The 24,229-nt window shown below is 38.4% G+C and overlaps 1 protein-coding gene across 3 annotated transcripts in view; it reads left to right on the top strand.

Annotated features, from left to right (window-relative positions):
• Positions 1–21,625: 21,625 nt before the first annotated feature.
• LOC149241455 (uncharacterized) overlaps positions 21,626–24,229 on the top strand; it is a 45,997-nt gene continuing 43,393 nt past the window's right edge. For all 3 annotated transcript variants that reach the window (XM_089373963.1, XM_089373962.1, XM_089373965.1), the window contains exons 1-3: positions 21,626–21,854; positions 22,218–22,536; positions 22,716–22,886. In XM_089373963.1, the coding sequence (XP_089230089.1) occupies positions 21,828–21,854; positions 22,218–22,536; positions 22,716–22,886 (517 nt within the window). In that variant the 5' untranslated portion in view covers positions 21,626–21,827. The remainder of the gene's footprint in view (positions 21,855–22,217; positions 22,537–22,715; positions 22,887–24,229) is intronic.

Raw genomic sequence — 24,229 nt, 5'->3', positions numbered from 1 at the left:
GAAGAAATTGAAGAGCATTAATTCTTTGCTGAATGAAATTGCATTGTAATGGATCTTTCTCAATTGCAATGCAATTTCTTCCTTTTTGAAGGCAGCATGCTAGTGTTGTACCTAATTATCAAGCACAAAAAAAATAATGAAGTAAATTAGTACAGTGACATATTAATTAAAAAAAGAACATATTGAAATTCAATTCCATATAGCAAAACCTACCTGAGCCAGAAAATAAATCCAGAACCCAATCTCCTTCATTTGAACATATGTCTATAAGATAGTTAATCAATAATTGTAGTTTTTGATAAATGTTAACTATTTCTCCTTTCGTTTCTTTGTCTTCATATGTTAGTTTTCTCACAATAGCATCATAAGTCAGTATTTGGCTATGACTCTTTCCGTCCACCCGATTAAAAATCATAGACATATGGCTATCATCTTTTGCCCAACTATCAATATGAATGAACTCACAGTCATTTATAAATTGTTGATCTCCATTGTTAAGAAGATTTGACTTTTGCCTGTAACATGAAATAGTAAAAGTTCAGTTAACTTGTACATAAATGAATTTTTCAACATTAATCAAATATATCTATTAAACGTCTTACCATGTAAGCTGCATCCTTGAATTTGTTTTCCCCTTGAAGCTTGACAATATCATTGCCAATTGTGTGTCTGAATGAAATGTCACAAATCTCCATAATGGTGATGACGTCACTTCTACAAATCCCGCAACCACTTTATTAAAAGCTTGATAAGTATAAGGGTCACTATCATAGTAAATGTTTGGAATATTGAAACCATGGGGAATATCTGCAATAACTAGGGCATAATCCCTTTTTGGTATGAGTTTAGCAATATCTTCACAGTCGCCTTGTATTACTTGATATTGAATAGTGTCTATCCCATTCCAAATGAAATGATTAAGGGTTGGATCAAGTTCAACATTTTTAATACGTTGCTTCCTCAGTCTTTCAATCTTTATTTTTTCAATAAAAGTCTTGAAACTGTCTGGCGCTCCATTATCTTCCTTCCTCATCTTTTATCAAATAAACAAATATGTGTAAGTTTAAATTAAAAATAGTACACAGATGAATAAAACTGAATGTATAAATCAAGATACCTTTTTAAATGCAAGATAAAAATCTTTTAATGTTGATGTAGAACTTGAATCTGGATAGTTGCGTACAACATCATCCCAACTATCTTCATTCAACAATCTAACCATTTGTTCCTGAATTTTCATGTAAACTTTGTGACTGCATAGATAAAGTAACAAAAAGTTAATATAATGATATGTATAACAAATAGTACCAAGAACAACATGTTTTATTTAAAAGATAACTATAATCCTAGAAATAAATAAAAATAATTAAGCAAACTTACTTTTGAAATTCTTCAGACATTTCTTCCAATGATAATTCCCCTGACCTCACACGAGATAATATTGTTTTGACAATTTTTTCATCTTTCACTCCTTGCATCGCCCTCCAAGGCGTGATGGTCATATCGTCTGGAAGTTGCTTCAGTTCAGGAGCTGATTTACTGTTGCTACATATCAATGGCTTAGATTTTTTGACCCTCTGGTTTTTAATGCCAATGTCTTCCCACATGGTAAAAATCTCATCAATCAACTTCCAAACATCTCCGGTTCTAAATGCCAATTGGAAAATGTTATCAACACCTCTGAATAAATCACTATGTCTGTTGTCTTTTCCACCTTTTGAATTGGTTTTCTCTTCAATTTGATAGCCTATTTCCATACAACATTCCTTTCGGAAATCTGCAGTAACATGTATCCTATCCCCACCACATTTTTCTTGAAATTCACTATGAATAAATCTAACCCTTTGGATGAAAGTCATAGACATCCTATATTCATTATCTGAATTATGGTCCCATGCTACTAACTTTGCTTCTGTTTCATTTAAACCAGCATAAATGATACATTTCATTGCTTCAAAACGTGGGTTATTAGGATATTCCTCCATCAATTGTCTTTGAGCTTCTACAAAACGGTTCCCCCCAAGCACATAATAATTATATTCAAAACATTTTGACTTATCAAATGCTTCTTTGTTGGGAACTTGAAGTGGATCAACAAGAAGCACATAACTAACCACATGAGCATATGGATTGTACCTCATCAATGTCTTCAAGTTGTGAACATGCAGATGATGTGGCTTTCTGACTTGATATTGGCATTGTCCTTCACTTGCCTTATAGGTTTGTCTGACATTTAGCTAAAATGTACGACCACCATCAATTAAGTTTCTTTTTGTCAAGTTCCGTCGAATGGCATTTTGTTTTGTTTTGATAATGCCATCATCTAAATCAGCTCCTGGTGTAATGATTTCTCTACTTTCTTTTGAAGTTTCACTAGGTTCTTGACTGCTAGTAATGACTACTTCAAGATCTTCAACTCTACTTTTCTTCGTCATAACATTCTCAACAAATTTATTCTTGGGCATTGTTACTTTTGGTCTTTTACGACTTTTCTCAGTTCCAATGTCATCTTCAGTAATGGCAACATATGCTTCACTGTCAATTTCAACTTCATCGTCCTCAAAAGTAACTTGTTTACCCTTGCTAGATTTGTCCACCAGAGACCTTGTTTTCTGATTCTTTGGATGTAGTTTTGTAGCATCATCAATTACTACATTTTCCATGTTTTCCATATCTTCTTCTGACACTGAGTAAAAATGGCTGACAACTTTCATGATATCATGCTCTATGAAATGAATGCCTCCCAACCTAATTGAACAACTTTCAACAAAATTCTGCCAAACAAAATATCATATGTCAATAAAAACAAAATTAAAAAAATATAGCGAGACACTTTCAAGAACGCAAAATAACAATACTTACGATGTTTTGTGTCATCTCGTTTACGATTTGTTTACACAACTTTGTAGATACCTCTCTCGTGTCATATAATGAATATGATAGTCGGTATTTAATCCTTTCATGTGACTTGGGAGCTTTTGCAAGTACGTAAACAACTTCAGTGTTCGGTACCGAACACATATCTATGACTCTTCCCATCACCTCCAAATTTTCATTATTATGGGGTGTATCAATATATAGATATATATTCACATTTGTGCTCTCTCTTTCTTTCACATACTAGGCCCTTGATGAAAATTTAAGCTCTTTTGAAGTTTTCCAGTCTGAAATTATCGTCTTATCACTTAAGGCACTTGAATGATTTGTAGCCATGAGCTCAGGTGGAGTTCGTTCACCAATGTTTTTGAAGATGCACCTCTAAGAGTCTTTGGTCCAGAAAGATTCACATAAATTTTCCTTGATGCCATTTTCCTAAAAAATAAAAACACATAAATTAGTAAATAAAAAAAAGCATATCAACTTAAATTAACAACGAAAATATACCATAAATTTGTTATTTGTATAATCAAAATGGCCCAGCCACCTCTAACGGTTGGGCGGGCGGGTCGATGGGCGGGCAGGAGCTCGGGTCAGGGACGACGAAGCTAAGTGGACTGCTGAGCAAGTGAGGGCGAGCCGCCTACCCCCTACCCATGCGCCCCCCACAACCCCCCTAACTCCCCGCCTCCCCCGACCCCCCCACCTAACTCCCCCCCCCTCCCCCCCTAACTCCCCCCCCCTCCCCCCCTAACTCCCCTACCCCCCCTTAACTCCCCTACACACCCCCCGGCCCCCCCTTAACCCCCCCTCCCACCCACCCCTCTAACCCCTACCCCGTGCCCCCCCTTAACCCACCCCCGCACCCCCCCACCGCTACCCCGTGCCCCCCCAGCCTAACTCCCCTACCGCCCCCCGACTCACCCACCCACCCACCGCTACCCCGTGCCCCCCCCAGCCTAACTCCCCTACCCCCACCCACCCACCCCCCTAACCCCTACCCCGTGCAAGCCGCCTACCCCCTACCCATGCGCCCCCCACAACCCCCCTAACTCCCCGCCTCCCCCGACCCCCCCACCCAACTCCTCTACACACCCCCCAACTCCCCCCCCCTCCCCCCCTGGCGCCCCCCCTAACTCCCCTACACACCCCCCGGCCCCCCCTTAACCCCCCCTCCTACCCACCCCTCTAACCCCTACCCCGTGCCCCCCCTTAACCCACCCCCCCACCGCTACCCCGTGCCCCCCCCAGCCTAACTCCCCTACCCCTCGCCCCACCCACCCCCCTAACCCCTACCTCGTGCCCCCCCTTAAACCCCCCCCCAACCCCCCAACCCCTACCCCCTTAACCCCCCAAACCCCCTACCCCGTGCAACCCCTACCCCCCCCCCCCCCGGTGCCCTCCCCCCACCCCCCTAACCCCTACCCGTGCCCCCCCTACCCCCCCATCCACCCCCTAACCCCTACCTGTGCCCCCGCCCCTACCCCTCCCCTCCCCCCCGACCCACGGCCCCCCCTCCCCACTCCCCGGCCCCCCCGCCCTCTCCCCGCCGCTCCCCATCTCCCTCGGCGCGACCCTCCGCCCCGCCCGACCGGCGGCCGGAATCGACCGCCCGCCGGTCGGGCGGGGCGGAGGGCCGCGCCAAGGGAGATGGGGAGCGGCGGGGAGAAGGCGGGGGGGCCGGGGAGTGGGGGGGGGGGGCGTGGGCCGGGGGGGGGGGGAAGGGGAGGGGAGGAGGGGGGCATGGGTAGGGGTTAGGGGGTGAGGGGGGATAGGGGTTAGGGGGGGCACGGGTAGGGGTTAGGGGGTGGGGGGGATAGGGGTTAGCGGGGGGGGGGTTAAGGGGGGGCACGGGGTAAGGGAGTTAGGTTAGGGGGGTTTAGGGGGTGGCGGGGTGCAGGCCCGGGGTAGGGGTTAGGGGGTAAGGTGAGGGGGGCGGGAGGACCCACGGGGGGGGAGGTTAGGGGGGAGGGGGAGGGGCGTTGGGGGGGTAGGCGGATGGAACCACGAGGCGGGGGGATGGGGTGTTAGGGGGGCGTGGGCCGGGGATTGGGTTGGGCGGGGCGCGTGGGAGTTAGGGGGTGGGGGAGGTGAGGGAGGAGAGTTGAGGAGGGGGGGCGCATGGGTTGGGTAAGAAGGTGAAGAGGGCATGGGTGAGGGGGAGAGGTCGGTAATGGGTTGGGGGGAGGCTGAGAGGTGGGGGGGACGGAGCATGGGTTGAGGGAGGGTGGCGTGGGACATGGGGGGCACGATGACGGCCTACCCACGGTTATTGGACGATTGAGTTTGATCGGGTCCACCATGCTCAAAAAAATTATTAATTAAAAAAAAAAAAAAAAAAAAAAAAAAAAAAAAAAAAAAATCTTCTTCATTAAATTAATTTAATATGAAAATTTTGAAGGAAAAAAATTGAACTTACCTTTCAATTGCGAGAATTATTTGTTCAATATGTTGTTGATAACAATGCAGCTGCTCCACAGATTCACGGGTCTTTCAACGAACCTCAGAAAACCTGGATGTGACGTGAGTAATAGTGATAATGAAATTTAATATATAAGTGAAATTACAAAGATGTTTTTCCGTACGAATAATGTGGGATAATTTGTTTTAAAATATTATAAAACGAATATTGTAGAATTGTTTTACAGCGGATTGAATGTGGGATTAATTTGTTTTAGAATATATTATAAAAATTAAAAAAAATTCAGTTGTTAGTAAATATTATATACTTTAACTATTACAATAATTAATGTACAGGTTATAGTTTACAATTTTAATTTTAGTGATTTATTTCATAAAAAAAATTAGTTTGCATTTTTCAATAAATTGTAGAATAAATTAATGAAGGTAAATAAATCTAACAAATTTTTGCAGGGAAATTATTTCGCGAAATTTTTTGGAGGGAAATATTTTCGCGAAACTTTTTGGAGGGAATATTTCATTCTTTAAGCTATATAATATCCTTAGGAGACTCCATTTGTATCATTCAACATCTCCTATTTCAAAGGGATGGATTGTTCTGATAGTGAAGTTTCGATTTATACACCATCAACATCTTCATCGCGTAACAATTCTATTCATATTGATGAGTATAGCGGGAATTCTTCCACTATGAATAGAAAGTCAATTCTTCCACTTAGTCCCCATTCTAAAGACTATGAGAGCAGCACTGATGAAAGAAGGGATGGAGAATTTCAAATTAATAAAGAGTCGCAGATTCCACTTAGTCCTAATTCTAAGGACTATGAAAGCAACGGTGATGAAGAGCATGATGGTGAAGTTTAAATGAATGGAGTGTCACGATGTCCACTTAGTCCTAATTTTGAGGATTATGAGAGTAGCAGTTTTGAAAAGCATGATGATGAAGTTCAAAAGGATGGAGTGTCACGGTGTCCACTTAGTCCTAATTCTGAGGACTATGAGAGCAACAGTTTTGAAGTGCATGATGGCGAATTTCAAAAGAATGGAGTGTCACGGTGTCCACTTAGTCCTAATTCTGAGGACTATGAGAGTAGCAGTGATGAAGAGCGTGGTGATGAATTTCAAAAGAATGGAGTGTCAAAGTGTCCACTTAGTCCTAATTCTGAGGACTATGAGAGCAGCAGTGATGAAGAGCGTGGTGATGAATTTCAAAAGAATGGAGTGTCAAAGCGTCCACTTAGTCCTAATTCTGAGGACTATGAGAGTAGCAGTGATGAAGAGCGTGGTGATGAATTTCAAAAGAATGGAGTGTCAAAGTGTCCACTTAGTCCTAATTCTAAGGACTATGAGAGCAGCAGTGATGAAGAGCGTGGTGATGAATTTCAAAAGAATGGAGTGTCAAAGTGTCCACTTAGTCCTAACTCTAAGGACTATGAGAGCAGCAGTGATGAAGAGCGTGGTGATGAATTTCAAAAGTATGGAGTGTCAAAGTGTCCACTTAGTCCTAATTCGAAGGACTATGAGAGCAGCAGTGATGAAGCGCGGGATGATGAATTTCAAAAGATTGGAGTGTCACAGTGTCCTCTTAGTCCTAATTCTAAGGACTATGAGAGCAGCAATGATGAAGGACAGGATCATGCAGTTAGTCCTAATTCTAATGATTATAAAGGTAGCAGTGACAAAGGACAGGATGTAGCATCTTCAATAAGTAAACAGTCTCATTTTCAACGTAGTCCTAATTCTATGGACTATGAGAGTAGCACGACAATGCACATGAGGAAGAATATCCATTAAACATTGAGTCAAATTTTCCATTCAGTCCGAATTCTAAAGACTATGACAGTGGCACTAAAGAAGGGGAAGATGAAGAGTATCCTCTAAGTCAATATCTGAAAAGCAGAGCTGATGATAGTGTGGATAACATTCCTCTTAATGATGATGAAAATCCTTATAAAAATGATGATCCAATGATGGAGATGTTGCCCAGAAATATTGTATTGAGGAGTAGGAGCAGACCTTTTCTTATAAATGCAAGCTGTTCTAGTTATACAAGGGGTAGAGTAGAATATCTGACGAGAAGAAGTTCTATCAGTGCTCTCATTTCAAGTGAATGTTGCCAAAAAAATTGCTTGAAACATATGGATTTCACATTTGCATTAGAAAGCAGGAAGAGCTATTTGTCAATGAATAAAAGCATGCAAAATTCATATTTAGTTGGATGCATGCAATCTACATTGTCAGGTTATGATTATCATATTAGGAATTTATTATTGTGTAGAAAAGCTTTCAAAATGTTTCATTCGATTGGGAATTTTCGTCTCTTGAGAATTCAAGAAAATTTGGAAAAGGATCCCACATTTTATTCAGAAGTACGTCATAAAAGACAGTTTGGGCCATTATCAAACACTGCAATGTCATGGATGAAAGATTTCTTTTCAAAGCATGGAGAGTGTATGCCAAATAGAGAGATAATACATATTCCAGATAATTTTTCAAGACGAGAAATCTACAACTTATACAAAGAATATGCAGAAGGTGCTGAGGGACATGGCCAATTTATTACATATCAATATTTTGTGAAGATATGGAAGAAAGAATTCAATAATGTCCGTATTCCTAAGAAGACAAGGATGGGGATTTGCAGTACATGTGCTTCTCTTAAATAAAAAAGGGACAAATGTGAAGGCTCAGAAAGAGGTAAGCGTTCATAACTTTAACTTTTAAAATTGTATAGTCATCAACTATGAAAACATATTTCTTAATGAATTTCTTTTATGTTGTGTAGATTTAATTGTCAAAGAACTTCAGGAGCATCGCGAACAACAAACAAATGAAAGGAAGAAGTTGTACAAGCATCGAAAGAAGTGTTATGATAATCCGAATAAATATTTGGGTTTGATAATTGATGGTATGGACCAGAAGAAAACACTTTTACCACATTTTGTTCGCACACCCAAAAATTTACAAGAGGAAAATTTTATTCAGTTTCACTTGGTCGGTTGTATGGTCTTCAATGGGAAAATGTTGCCAAGGGTGTACTTCACAGCTCCAAATATTCATAATGATGCAAATCTGACCATAACCATAATTCATGATGTGATTTCTCATTGGTCTGGTAATCTTCCTGAAGTTTTGTATCTACAATTGGACAACACTTGCCATGAAAACAAAAATCAGGTTGTTTTTGGATATCTAAACATGCTTGTTGAATTGAGAATTTTTCAAAAGGTAAAGGTTGGTTTCCTTCTTGTTGGGCACACTCATGACCATATTGATCAGATGTTCAGTCGTTTTTCAGTCACATTGAGGAGGAAGGAAGTTGGGAGCTTGCCATCACTAATTGAATGTATTAAGAAATCATACATGCCAGAGCCTACGTTTGATGTGTTGGAAGAAACTGTTGACATGCGAAGGTTTATTCTGGGATCATATGGTGAGGGGAAATGCATTGAACAACTTAATGACATTAGCTTCCAACATCAATTTCGTATCAAAAAAATTGATGGGAAAATACTAATATGGGGCAAGAAGTTTTCAACTACTACAGAATGGGCACTGTCATCAGGTTTGCAATTTTTGAAGTTCATTCCAGATCGTCCAATATTTGCATCAAAAATATTGTTATTACAATCAGTTGGTGAAGTTCAGAATGCACGCAGACAGAATAGACATATAAATTATTCTGATTGCCTGGAAGAAATTAAAAAATGTATTAGATATACATATGAGTACTTTGACATTGTTGATTCAGTTTGGTGGGAATCATTTTTCAATAATCAAAGTGATATCATTTCAACAACAACAAATGAAGATATACCTTTGAAAAATCCATTTAGTTGGCCACCAAATGTGTCGAATGAACATGAGGAAGTAAACATTGTTGAACAACAACAAAGTCAAGGTATTATTAATTCTTCACAGGCAATGGAAAGAGAGATGTATATTGGTTCTAGAAGATCTCGTGCACAACGTGAAGCCACGGATGACCTTTACAGGGGTTCAATACAGGATATTAAGGAGGGTTGCATGATTGCAGTGCTAACAGATGGAGATCCCAATGGCTATCCATTTTAGGTTGCTAAAGTTATAAAGGTCTTTACAGAAAATGAGGATGTTACAGGTGTTGAAGTACATTGGTATGCCACAAATACACACCCATTCAATGGTGTGTATAAGCCAGAGATGGTAGCTGACAAAAAAAATGGTGGAAAAAGAAAAAGAAAGGGTACAAATATAAATCGTCGCCGCACAGACATATTACAATTGGAGGATGTTGACATACTTGTTTATGACTTCAATTTAACAAAGAGAGGAACTCTTCGCTTCAAGACGATAGAGATTCTGAAAAGGTTGTTACCAAAAGGAACAGTGTTGACACGGGAGTCTGCTGAAACCAGCCGTAGATCTAGAAGAAATTTGAAACCTGGAATGTTCGGCATGCATGTGGACTCAGATGGGGCACTAGTTGATGAAAGAGAAGAATATGGAACATCTTCGTCAGCATCCAATCACTCATCTGAAGATGTGAATTCTGATGGTGTGCAAGAAAATATGAGTGATTTTGAATAATTGTTTAAGACAGTTTATATAACTGATGTATGCATCGTATCTTCAAATAAAATTAATGTTTTCCATATGGTGTTAAATGAGAAGTTATGAATCATTTTTATGTTGTTGGATTATATGTCTTAAGTATGATAAATTTTATTGTTTAAATATCTACAATGCAATATCAAATTAGAGATATAATGTATGTTTTATTTAGTATACAAATAAAGACTTTTGAATTCATTTAGTGATGTAATTTTTTCATAATGTCATGGTTTCTTAATTTTATAGTTGAAAAATTTTCAATTTCTTTTGTATCTAGCATGTTATGGTTGAAAACATGTTAAATTTATACTTAGGAAAGAAAAATGATATTCTACCAAAAACATTAATGTGTTTTTTCCTCATAAATAAATTTGTTTGAGACATAAAAATTTGGTTTTATTAGCATTTTTTAAAAATTTCGAAAATTGACCCTAAAAAAAAAAATCATTGTTCCAGTATCATTACTTTCATTTTGAAGCTATTATTTGCACATAAATTTCATAGTAAATTTCGTATTCACTGCCATTTTTAAAACATGTTCAAAATTTACGCCTAAAAAATAAAAACATCGTTCCAGTATACACACTTTTCGTTTTTAGCACTATTTTTGATGTTTTTTTGGGGTTTTTGGGCCAGAGTTCCCGTTTTGAGTTTATAGTTCCCGTTTCAAAGTTTACATTGTTGACGAGAGATGTAGTCAATAGGCATAATTTTTGCAATGCCAAAACCATCTCGAGGACCATGTTGCCACACTTGAAAACACCAGCAAGAGAAGTTGCCATGAACCAACTAGTTAGTCACTACTTCGATCATTCCAAACAAAAGAGAGAGCGATTTCATGTAGCAAATAGTCGTGAACCAACAAACCAAAGAGAGAATTGTAAGTGTATTCTATGATTTTAAGCTTTGTCAACCTGAAAAAGATGGTATAGATAACTACATTGAACCCAAAAACATTAACCAATATACAAGAAGGTGCACCACAACACCCAATTGCAGAGACCAATCGACACGAAGAGCAAACCAAGGCCCCAAAAATATCACCACCAACCTATGAATTCCATATATCTAAGTAGGGTCCCGTTGGAAATTAAATTAGAAGTCACTAAAGTAAAATAACTTTGAAAATACGACGTAGGAATTTTGGGAATTTGGGTACAAGAGTGTCGGAAACGGCTAGAGGTTTCCCCTAAAATTTACCGGAAAGGATTAATCGAGAGCGGTAATATCATATAATAAAAATATAAAATAAATTTTAAATTATATAATTTCTATAATAATAAAAATTAAGATCAAATCAAAATATTAAAATCAATTTAAATATATAAATAATAAATATATAATTTGTCTTATATATAAATATATTCTCTGGGTGTCTCTCTGTAAGTCTCTCCTTTTTATATATATAAAATGTTAAGTTCATTATCAGTTCTCTACACATGATCAATGTTTGAAACAAGTTGGCTCAAAAATACAAAGGAACAATTTTACATATGTTTCTCTAGTTATTCTTAAGAGAAAAAGCAAAGCAACTCTAATGTTTAAGCATTGATTGCCACATACAATATGCACACAAAATCCTCTTTGATATATAAACATAAACAACAAAAGAAATACTCATCAGCATGACATCACAGATATCGCCCTTACATCGAGGTGCCACGCACTTCTTTAACCCATCAAGGGATTGCTCCAATTCCTCAATTAAGGATATTGATGTTAAGGATGCCTTTGGCCTTTCTTCCTGTGAAGGTTTCAACATATGCTCATGTTTTGTGGGCAGTTCAACATATTCTCTATAGCCTTTGTATTGCCCAACCCCAAGAAACGTCGAACTCCAAAAAAAGCAGTTTTCAAAGCTCCCGGAACTTTCTAGAGCTCACGTTGCAGCTCCTACTGAAAATGTAACGTTCCCATACAGTTCCAAAGCTCCCGGGAGCGCAGAAACCATTGGAACGGGTTTCCCACCTCTCGGGAGCGGTTCCAGTGTAACAGAAATTATTTTCCATTGTGATTCTAGTATTTATAGAGTATCACTTCATGCTTCAACATTGAAAAATGTGAAATGTTTGGGATGTAAACTAGGCTAAATCGATGGTGCATTGTGATATTACTTGTCACTATGTTTCTTGATGAGCAGGGTCGCTTTGGAAATTAGATTAGAAGTCGTTGAAGCAAAAGAACCCTGAAAACATGGATTATTTTCCATTGTGATTCTAGTATTTATAGAATATTACTTCATATTTCAACATTGAAACATGTGAAATGTTTGGGATGTAAAGTAGGTTAAATCAGAGGTGCATTGTGATATTACTTGTCCATGATTACCTTATTGGCCGATGTATCAGAAAGATGATTTGCCATACGAAAGGCTTCAAAACTAGCCGATACATGTACTTAAAAGGACCTCTGCATGGCATTGTTGCAAGAGAAATAAATGGATTAGCCTTTGGGTTGTGTGGTGATCATAGTTGAAGTGAGGCATGTAATAAAGAAATGCTTCGAGACATGTGGTTGTGACCATGGAAGTACTCAACTTGTTATATACCTAGGGGGGATAATATGGGGTACCAAGGGAGGTACCCAAGGTAATGATGTAATAATGGGATGGGCCATAGTAATAAATAAGGTGGTTAACCCATGTCATGTAAGGGACCACAAGTAGTTAATAATAATGTAATGGGCCCATGGTATTAGTTTGATGGTATGAGAGAACCATGGTAATGATCCATGATATTGTATGTATGAGGCCTATATAGAGGCTAGAGACTCCACATGGGAGAGAGTCAAGGATTATTGTATCAACAAGCATATGGCTTGTGGAGTGTTCTCCTTCCTTAAGGAGTGAATGTATGGTGTTGCCCTACCTTAAGGGTTTGATCAATAAAGAGAATCATTTCTATCTATTTCAATCATATTAATTTTAGGTTTATTTTCATTGTCTTATATTTTTATATCAAATCTAAAATATTTATGGGTTAGATCTACAACAAGTGGTATCAGAGCACTTTCTTGGGCACAAAAGTGGAGAAATTTTTATTTATTTATTTATTTATTTTACAGGATTTCGGGGGCGGCGAGTTTGCAGATCAGATCTGTATGTTTTGGTGCAAGATCTGCAAAATCTAATTGCATATCTGTATTCTTTGTGAAAAAATAGCCGATTTCAAAAAAAAAATCGGTTGAATCGGAGTCCGGATGAAGGAGATATCGCTGATCTAAAAATCAGTGGGGTTGTAGACAATTTTTCAGGGCAGCGAGTTTGCGGCGCAGATCTGGACATCCTAGTGAAAGATCTGAAAAATCTAATTGCAGATCTAGATTCTTTGTGAAAAAATACCCAATTTCATAAAAAAAAATCAATCGAATTGGAGTCCAGATGAGGGAGATATCGTTGCTTTAAAATCGGCTCTTTTTCCAGAAATTTTGGGTGACGGCGGGAGAGTAGTAGCGCAGATCTGAAATTCCAGTGTCTGAATCAGGATTTCTATCACATGGGCAGATGCAGAATGGTTGTTCCATTTCCAAAAACAGGTTATAATAGGGATTCTGAGCAATATTGACGGAATTGTGACCATTTCAAATTTTCGCTAAATTTTTTGTGATGGCGGGCCCAAATCAGAATTTGAGGAACTTGTATAAATTTGATGGCTCTCATCCAGCTAGATGGCTAGCACAAATGGAGCAGTATTTCAATCTGAATAACATCTTAGATAATGAGACTCAGCTTATGGTGGCAAGCACGTACTTGGACAATGAAAGACGACAATGGTGGCAAGAGCATCAATGTTCCAATAGAAGGTTTTGGACTTGGGACATATTCACAAAAGCTATTATGGACCACTTTGGCCGAAAAACTATTCTTGTTGATAAGCTCACACAGACAGACACATTACCTAGCAAAGATTTTATTTTTACAGAAAAGAAGGAAACCATGGAACCTAAAGGGTTATTTTCTACTGATGTTTTCTTATTGCAGGTTCATGGATTGATTAAGAAAGAGAAGATCATTGTTTCTATAAATCCTAGTTGCAAGCATAATTTCATCAATGCTAATTTGGCAAAAACATTGCAAGTTCCTGCAAAACACATTGAAAACGCACAGGTGGATGATGAGGATGTTCAAGTGTATAAGGATTTGAAGATTTCTATGGATAAGTATGTGTTGCATGGTGATTTTTATACTTCAGAGATGGATAATATGGATGTTGTTTTGGGATATCCTTGGATGGAATCTGCGGGTACTATCAATATTAATGTGCAGAAGAAATTCCTGAAGCTCTGGTATAAAAAGAAGAAAATTACATTACATGATATTTCCATCAATAAACAGGTAGAGTACATGGAGGCGGAAGCAGAAGATGTTCCAGGGAATGACATATCAGATGATGAGCCTTTGATGATCGACAATCAAACACAAACAGAGGCTGAAGCAGAAAAGGTTACAGGTACATCAGATGAGAGCTCAGTGGTTGAAGTCATATTGGAAAAGAAGACACCACAACAGGCACCACAGCAGGGTGAATTAAAGAAAAAGTCATCGTGGGTTAAAACTTCAACATATCATCACCCACATCACCCCGCAAGACAACCATCAAGATGGCAACCAATTAGCCACATGGACAACAACCCCCGCAGGACAGATAGAGAGGAGCGAAGATCCACCTACTACACATCAACACTGCAGAGCTACCACAGTCAACTTCCATCTCAAGCGAGTGAGGCACCAGCGAGACCAAGGATTCACCTTTCTCTTGGATGGCTAGATGCACGTGCATGGTACCAGTGGACTACTCTTTTGAGTAGATCTTATTATTTGTGTTATTCCCATGTTTCGGGGACGAAACATGCAAAGGGGGGTGGAATGTTATATACCTAGGGGGGATAATATGGAGTACCAAGGGAGGTACCCAAGGTAATAATGTAATAATGAGATGGGCCATAGTAATAAATAAGGTGGTTAACCCATGTTATGTAAGGGACCACAAGTAGTTAATAATAATGTAATGGGCCCATGGTATTAGTTTGATGGTATGAGGGAACCATGGTAATGATCCATGGTATTGTATGTATGAGGCCTATATAGAGGCTAGAGACTCCACATGGGAGAGAGTCAAGGATTATTGTATGAACAAACATATGGCTTGTGGAGTGTTCTCCTTCCTTAAGGAGTGAATGTATGGTGTTGCCCTACCTTAAGGGTTTGATCAATAAATAGAATCATTTCTATCTATTTCAATCATATTAATTCTAGGTTTATTTCCATTGTCTTGTATTTTTATATCAGATCTATAATATTTATGGGTTAGATCTACAACACAACTTGTATGGATAAATATCAAAATGGGTAACTTTTTTAGATCATTTGATTATGCATGCTTTTTTGTTTAGTATATTTTAGGGTGAAAACGTTTGGGAGTTAATGAAGATATTGAGGCTAGTGACCTCAATATCAATATCAAGATAAAGTTGTTTTGGTAGAATTAGTTACTCTAACAAATGATAGGAAAAGTAAGGAGGTCCAAGACAATCATTGAATCGAGATATTAATGGTGAAGACAAAGATACCTATGACGTGAACAACTGCAGAGGAGGATGACAATCATATATCTCTTACTGATATGTTTATTTTTAAGTGTTGCAATTATTTTGTTATGTGAACGCCATTCTTGAGTTTGCAAAGCAAGAAGTGTTGTAGTCATAAATGAGTTATGGCTATGTATTTAGCTTTGTAATGGTTTGTCGAGTGGTACATCGTAATGCCAGAATGGAAAATGCAAAGAATGTAAGACTAAGATGGATATATTTTGTATCCATACCACTTACCTAGATAACTGGCGAATACAGTGGATGACACCCATGTATCTTGGTAGATGGAAGTAGGTCCATAGGCTGGTCAATTAATTGGTCTTCATGGTCAGATTGATCTTAGGCCCTACAATGTAACAACTTCTTAGTTAATTTGAGTGATCAGTGGTATGTTTGATTTCCAACTAGTATATGATGACAATTCTTCATGTGAAGGGAGGAGCATGGACACCTTTTGTGGTGTAAGAAAGTTGCATTATTCCTACTTGAGAAACCAAGATTGGTTGCAGGTTGAATTTTTGTAGTAGAATGATGAGTTTGTAACATGAAGGATAGAGAGGTCTTGCTAACAATGGAGAGTTCATTGGAGATTTGTCCAAGAAAATCAAGAGATAGTACTTGTAGCAAAGATAGTGCATTTGGAAACACTATGACAATAAAGAATAATGGTTGTGGTAGTAGCAAAGATTAATCGATGATGGACAATATTATGGGGTGTGTTCAATAATAACAGGCTCATGCCCATGTTGTTATGCGAGTCATACATTGTAATTGTAGCAAGTCCATGATGCCATGCTTTAATCATGTAATGGTCCTTAAAATGTTTGATGTACTTGTATCTCTATGAGTGGAGTTTGCCATTGAATGTACTCAAGGAAATTGTGATGTAATCCTGATGAGGCATGTGTACCCCTGTGTAATTTGTGGTAATATGAAAATCATTTTGTAAGTGTAGGTTTGTGGTTATTCGAAGACACTTGATGTGTTGTTTGTGGTAAGTAGAAATCAAATGAGGATGTGATGAAGTTTGTGAGAGAGATGGGGATTCCTATAGAATATTGTTGTTCCTTAGGAGTGTGACGCAAGGACATCGAGAGTATGATTGAGGGTAAGATGACAAAATCCAAAGCATGGTTGAGGGTAAGTTGACATAACCTAGAGCATGATTATGTTTGAGTCGAGAAAACTCAATATGATGATGATGGTGACGTAGGGGGAGTTAAATGTACAACTATGTAACCACACTTACACCCCCTGATCTCATCTCGGGTAGTGGAAGGTGTTACCTACTTTCTTTAACCTGACCCCCAAGGTCTCTCATGAAGATGGGGTTACAAAATGCTTCTTCTTTGGATTTTGCAGAATTAGATTTTGACCTCACCATCATACTCATCTCGTTAGGAGCTTTCTGATGATATAAATTTTATCACAATTTGACTTTGAAATTGTAAGTTATGGCCTTTAGAAGTCTAGCCATTCAAACTCTGCCATGTCTCCATACATTACCACGTGGCAACCACGTGTGCCATGATTTTGCCCTCATGGCACAACCATGCTGGCATTCCACCATGACACCAATGTATTTGGCCCTAACCAAATCCAAGCTTGCACCAATGCGTAATCTTTTGTCACCCCCCAGATTCCCAAACCTCCCAATACTGGAATCAACTAATATAACACAACAATGCAATGTGGATCCTATCATAACTTTATGTGTTGTGCCCCCCATCTGACAAATGAAAGACATACATATTTGGACCTTTGGACATCTGGGCTCTTGTGAGATGGACATCCTTTGCCACCCTCGAATGTCTCGATCCTTGAATATATAGTGAAATCTGGTTAAGGGAAAATTTGGCCCGTGCAAGGGTGTCGTCCTTGCCAAATTCCCTAGAATTATGGATCTCTTGATACTTATGCAACAAAAAGGGAAATATGTCCGTGAAGAGATTTGTGTTGTCTCCCAAAGTGATCACTCCTACCAACCCTATATTTTCTAATTCTTAGATTCTTTCAACACACAAAGAAGCAAGGAAAAAGGGAAAATTTTATGAGGTAAGGGGCGATAACCCATAAGCAAAAGTTCCTGAAAGGCGTAGCTTGAGGCTCAACCTTAACCTCCGACATATCTCACAAATCTACAACCCACTCTTAAGCAGTTTATCATTTATTTCTTAACATTATGAATGTCTGAGTGATTAAATGGAATTTCAATCCAAACAAAAGCATCACAAAATGTCTGTAGAACTCACATCTTACAACAACATTCTTAAGGTAAGCACCTGGCAACATAATCATGTATACACTTAAGTCAAAGCATATAAATAGTCTATAAATCATGAATATAGTAGCAACTCCATGGTGTTACAAGTCATTGAAACCATAATATCCCAAGTAGCTAGCAATAAGTGTAATAAAAATATCCAAGCATTCACACATGAACATACAAGATCAAATTCACAATCATCTTGTGATCCAAATATACACAACTTTATACTTATTTAAATATATTGAAATGATTGGCAACTGAAAGATAGATTTCAACTCTCCACTAAACCATAGGTTAGTTACATTGCAACCTTTCTTGCAGTTGACTACCCACAAGCCAGATCCATAGTTTGAATGAATGCTTGTTGAAGGGACTTCACACCAATGATTTAAATAGGCACCCGAAGATAGAGTTTACTAACTAAGTGGTTTGTCCATTGTCCTCTAATAGTAAGCACCACAATAACTCACTTACTCTCCCGAGTCCATTCATAGGGCTTCACCGAGGGTTGAGATGGGGTATTGTTCAGTCCAGGAGATTGAATCCACTGTATAGGTGGTTTATCAACTGTCTCAAGTATCTAGGTGATTAATAAATCTCTAGCAAGCACAACATGTCTAGGTGGTTTATCAACTATACAACGAGCACCACAGATTTGGTTATCCACTAGGCCTCCCATTGACCTCACAAGCATAGACACACAATCTAGTGGCCTCAAACATAAACACAGGGATTAACACCCAAGGTTCATAGAGCACAGGGCTCAACAATTATCTCCAAATGTGCCTTGGATTTCTCTTATCATGCTCCATAACTCCCACCTTATTTTCACCAATCTTGGACACTTCTCAGAACAATAACCAATCAAATAAGAAGGGGAATTCAATGTCCTAAAAGAATCTCACATACTTCTTTGCTATGTGTAATATATTTTCCTTTGCGTCCCTTCATTTTTAGAAAAGGCGTAGTCTCCCTCCGCTTCTTAGTCCGCTCCATGCTCTCAATGCAAACCTTGCTCTCCTTTTCCACGTTTGTGCACCATCTTCGACGATTCTCTCTTTTTCTTAAAGAGTCATCCTATGCCCTGCCATTCCTCGATCTTCGAGGGGAGATGAGCACCATCCTATGCCCTTCACTGCCCCTGTCTAGTCTCATAACTTTTGTCAGGCAATGATAGCCCTATTAGGTAAGAATCGACTATCGTCATAACTCCAAAGTAGTTTCATGGCTATTCAAACAAGCGAGTTCCCTCTTCCCTTAAAACTCATGGATTTGTGTCATCCTCTCCTCAGGCAACCATTTAAGGTTACATTTAATTCTTCAATTTATAGTTCAACTAGCTCAACCAACCATGGCTCTTACATTGACAACATACAACTGTGTATACAAAATGCAGGGGTAATGAAAAAGGTTTGTTACAAGATACATATATGAATATATGATGGTTGAATGAACCATGTAAACAAAGAACATCCTAATAGATTGGTAATTGCAGTTGCTAGTGACCCATGCGTTCTAGTGGATAATTGTTTCTTTATATGGACATCAATATTTTGGGAATGTTTGTAAACCCTAGATTGGACCATAGATAAACATTGTTGATCAAGATTAAGACAAATAATCGTTAAGGATGAGTGTTAGAGTTATAACTCTTACTTGTCTTGGGTGTGATGCTTTCTAAGTAAATGAGTTTGTTCCTAGCTTGTAGGAGGTTATTCAATCTAATTAGGTTGAGATATATTCTCCAATTAACTAGCTTTACTAGATTGTCATGTTGTTCAGATATTTGTTCAACTAATTGATTGTGTGATCATGATAGTTTCTCTATCTTAAAAAAACATTCATTTATTTACATTGTAACATTATTTGATAAATAAACACTAATACCATTTTAAATTTCATAACATAGATTTAAATCTTACCCAAGTTTTAATGGGAAATAACAATTGCAAAAGGGCATATGGGTTTCAGACCTAAGCACTTTATCATTGATCACTGTGTCACTCTTAGACATTTGATAGATAAAATTTAGGACAAACAAGGTGAAACAACCTATTGTTGTTTTGTGGACTTTGAAAAAGCCTTTAACACAGTACCCAAAGACAAACTATGGAACCGAATGGGATAGTTGGGTATCCCAGAAGGATATAGAGCGGCAATTCATCGATTTGATGAGAAGGTTAAAGCTAAAATCAGAACAAGTGAAGGAATGCCTGGATGTTTTGGTAGTGATATTGGTGTTAAACAAGGATGTCCTCTATCCACCACTTTGTTTGGTTTATACATTGATAGGCTGGAAGCTTCGTTAAGCAAAACAAATGGAGAGGGTGTCCGTTCAACAAGCTATGTGGTGAAACTACTTTTATATGTGGATGATCTTATTCTAATTTAAAAAACAGAGCATGGATTAAGAGAGCACTTGAAAGCCTTAAAGCACTTTTGTCAAGAGGTCAGGATGCAAGTGAACCCTGCCAAGACTAAACTCATGATCTTCTCTTTAAATAGAAAAGATAAACCAATCACCTTTCTTTTCGAAGGTAACCCATTGGAGATAGTAAAAGAATACAAATATCTTGGGATTGACTTCCAATACAAGCTTAGTTGGGAAACTTGTAGGGCACAAAGGATACATGGAGGACAAAAAGCCTCATACTTACTTCAAAACAAGTGCAAACAAGTTGAACTTTGGGGTTGGAAAACCCAAAAAACTCTTTTTGGTTTGCTGGTTACTTTGATTGTTCTCTATGGTTGTGAAGCATGGGGAAGCAACATGTCAACTTGCCGCTGGAGACAACTAGAAATAATCCAAAAGCAACTAATTACAAGCATTCTCAAAGTTAAAGCCACAATATTCTTTTAGCTAAAGCATGTACTTTTCCATTGGCATGGAGGTGGCAATGATAATAAGGTTGGTAAGCTATTTAAAGAAGGTTGAAAACATGGATAACCAATGCTGGCCCAAGATAGCGGTGGAGGAGGAATTATATGGTACGAAGAAAACATGGATGAAGTAAAACAAAAAGTGGTTGAGTAAGTGGAGTATCTAACTACATGAATGTCCTGACACCAAGGAAGAAATAACAAATTTTGTGTTTGAAATTTTTTGGACTGCCATGAGGACCAATCACACTGGGAGTAAAAAAGCATATTACATCAAAGAGTTTAGCCCAACTTGAAGAAATAACAAATTTTGTGTTTGAAAATTTTTGGACAGCCATGAGGACCAATCATACTAGGAGTAAAAAAGCATATTACATCAAAGAGTTTAGCCCAACTTGTGACCATGGTCAGAAAACATATTTAGGGGCAAATATTAAAAGAAAAACAAGGTTGTTAGTTGCACAACGGGGACATGACCACACCACCTTAGATGTGAGACAGGTAGGTGGAGGGTACTCAAGAAAGTTTGGGAAGAGAGAACTTGCATATTTTGCAATAAGGGTGTGGTGGAGATGGAATGACATTTTGTCATCGAATGTGCAACCTATGAGGATATCCACATTCAATATGAAAACAATTTAAAGATCAACAACATGTACCATCTGTTTGATGAATATAAGATCAATCAGATTACTAGCTTTCTAGTCAAGATCCAGAAAAGATCAATAAGATTACTAACTTTATAATCAAGCTATTATTCTCTCGATCCCTTACACTATTCAGCCTAAATGTCATTAAAATCAATCAATCAACCCATGGCAAATTTGAATGTTGCCCAACCAACTAGTACCCTTCACGATTTGAATGTGGCCCGACCAACTAGCATCCTTTATCTCTAATGGCCTATAAGGAGGAACTTGCGAGGAAGAATACTAAGGGTCAAGATGCTAATGCCGAATCTCCAGCCAAGATGGTGATTGCTCGGTTTTCATTGTACCCAACGCTATACCATCAAACATAACTTGCGCCGACCGACCAATAATATGTGTTCTCGAAAAACACAATGTCGGCGGGAACTTCGCACGACCAGTCATCTGTGTCCTGGAAAAGCACATAATATAGGCGGGAAAGTGGCGATTCACCTCCCAGCTTTCCTCCACGCAGCTCCTACTTCTGCGTGGGGTTCTGGAGTCAAGTCATGGTCTACCATAGGGTATTTCTCTCGGTAAGAGTCTGAGATAAATAACATTTAAATTGTCTTGTTTGATTAAATTTAGTTTTAAATCTGATTGGGCTTTGTATGAAAGAATCAAAAGTATGTTTTGTTTGAGTAAATTTGATTTTAAAGAGTTTCGAATATAAAACTTTATTTAGAGGTTTTTTACCAAGACAACCGAGAAAAACCTTGACTGACCCAAAACCACAAAACTCCCCCATGTGAGAATATGCTGAAGTGCTGGATGTTAAACGCGGTAATAGGGAGGCGATGATATCATGGTAATGACATGTGATTAGGGTAATATATTACAAGACTCTTTGTAAAACAATGACTTGTTGATTAAGGTATCTCTTTGAAATCTGCTTATAGCTCAGAAGTCTTCACCATCTGTACGAGTTGGGGGCAATGGATGAAAAAAATGTGAATGAAACAATCGTGCCCAAGCTCAACATGGTGATACCACAAATGGGTCCAGATCGTATGTTTGATGGAGCTTTTGATGAAGCTACTACTTGTAATTACAATGGCTTGGGTAAGTCTGATTTTGTAGTTGGATCGGAGGAAAATATTTTTAACTGGAAGAGAATTCTGCTCCGGAGAGCGGTGTCCGTGTTGTGGATGCAAGTATTGGGGGCTGATGGTAAAACAGTAATGGCAATGGTCCTCTGCAACGATCAAGAAATTGAAGGTATTTGGCGTTTTCATTTATTTAAATCATCCTGAATGTCCTGAAAATGCATTTGTTTTACTTGCGGTTGCCATTTATTCAAACCCATTTTTATTTCCTAATTGTTTTTCTCTTTATGAATTTGTCTATGTTAAGTTTATGGAATTTTCATCATAAGCAATTGTGCTTATGTATGTTAGGTGGTGCTTTTCTGCCTGTTGCGCTTATCTGGGCTACATTCGTTACCTATCATTCTTTTTGTAACATTTACAAGCGATTCAACAGTAGCGACGAAGAAGATGAGGCGGGCAGCGATATTTTCAGTGTTCCGACCAAGAAAACCCCATTGGACAGTCTCAGGAAAACGGAGGGTAAGTATTGTATATCCTTCAATTCGTTTCATGGGGTCTACATGAGCATTTTTGCCAAATTTACCATAATTACTGCTATCTGTCACTTAGTTTCACATTAGTTTTACTTGAAGAAGGGGTGTAGTCATGTTAAATCTGGGCTACAAGATCCATACACGATGCGTATTTGAAATTAAAGTGGTTTTTGATTAACATTTCTCCAGGCTTAGCAGGTTTGCACTAACATTATAAGAAGTTAGATCTACCATTCCTGATAAGAGAAAAGTTGCATCCTCCCTTCTAAATTACAATTTCCAGTTATGGGGAGTTATGATGGGCCCTTTGGTTAGAAGTAAGAAGCCATTTGGACGTGCAACCAACCACATTGAGTTGTAATAGCTACTGCTATCTGTAACTTCGTTTCACATTAGTTTTACTTGAAGAAAGGGTGTAACCATGTTAAATCTGGGAATAGCTTGTTACAAGATCCAGATCCATACACGATGCGTATTTCAAATTAAAATGGTTTTTGATTCCTTGAATCTCGAGGCTTAATAGTTCTCCCGGCCTAGCAGGTTTGTAGTAACATTATAAGAAGTCAGATCTACTATCTCTTATAAGAGAAAAGTTGCATCTTCCCTTCTAAATTACAATTTTCAGTTATGGGGAATTATGGTGAGCCCTTTGGTTAGAAGTAAGAAGCCATTTGGAGATGCAACCAACCACATTGAGTTGCCATAACTACTGCTATCAGTAACTTCGTTTCACATTTGTTTTACTTGAAGAAAGGGTGTAGCCATGTTAGATCTGGGCGTAGCTTATTACAAGATCCAGATCCACACACGATGAGTATTTGAAATTAAAATGGTTTTTGATTCCTTGAAGCTCAAGGCTTAACAGCTCCAGGCTTAGCTGGTTTGCACTAGCATGATAAGAAGTTAGATCCACCGTATCTGATAAGAGAAAAGTTGCATCATCCCTTCTAAATTTACAATTTTCAGTTATGTGGTGTTATGATGAGCCCTTTGGTTAGAAGTAAGAAGCCATTTAGAGGTTTAACCAACCACATTGAGTTGCTATAACTACTGCTGTCTGTAACTTCCTTTCACATTAGTTTTACTCGAAGACAGGGTGTAACCATGTTAAATCTGGTCATAGCTTATTGCAAGATCCAGATCCATACACAATGCATATTTGAAATTAAAATGGTTTTTGATTCCTTGAAGCTCAAGGCTTAATAGTTCTTCAGGCTTAGCAGGTTTGCACTAACATTATAAGGAGTTAGATCTACCATCTCTGTTAAGAGAAAAGTTGCATCTTCCCTTCTAAACTACAATTTTCAGTTATGGGGAGTTATGATGAGA

This window comes from Pinus tabuliformis, chromosome 8 (genome assembly GCF_031772625.1).
Source record: "Pinus tabuliformis cultivar Carrire ecotype Pingquan chromosome 8, CPIR1, whole genome shotgun sequence".
Lineage (NCBI taxonomy): Eukaryota > Viridiplantae > Streptophyta > Pinopsida > Pinales > Pinaceae > Pinus > Pinus tabuliformis.
The sequence above is the reverse complement of the archived record's forward strand: the minus strand, read 5'-3'. Positions and strand labels throughout refer to the sequence as shown.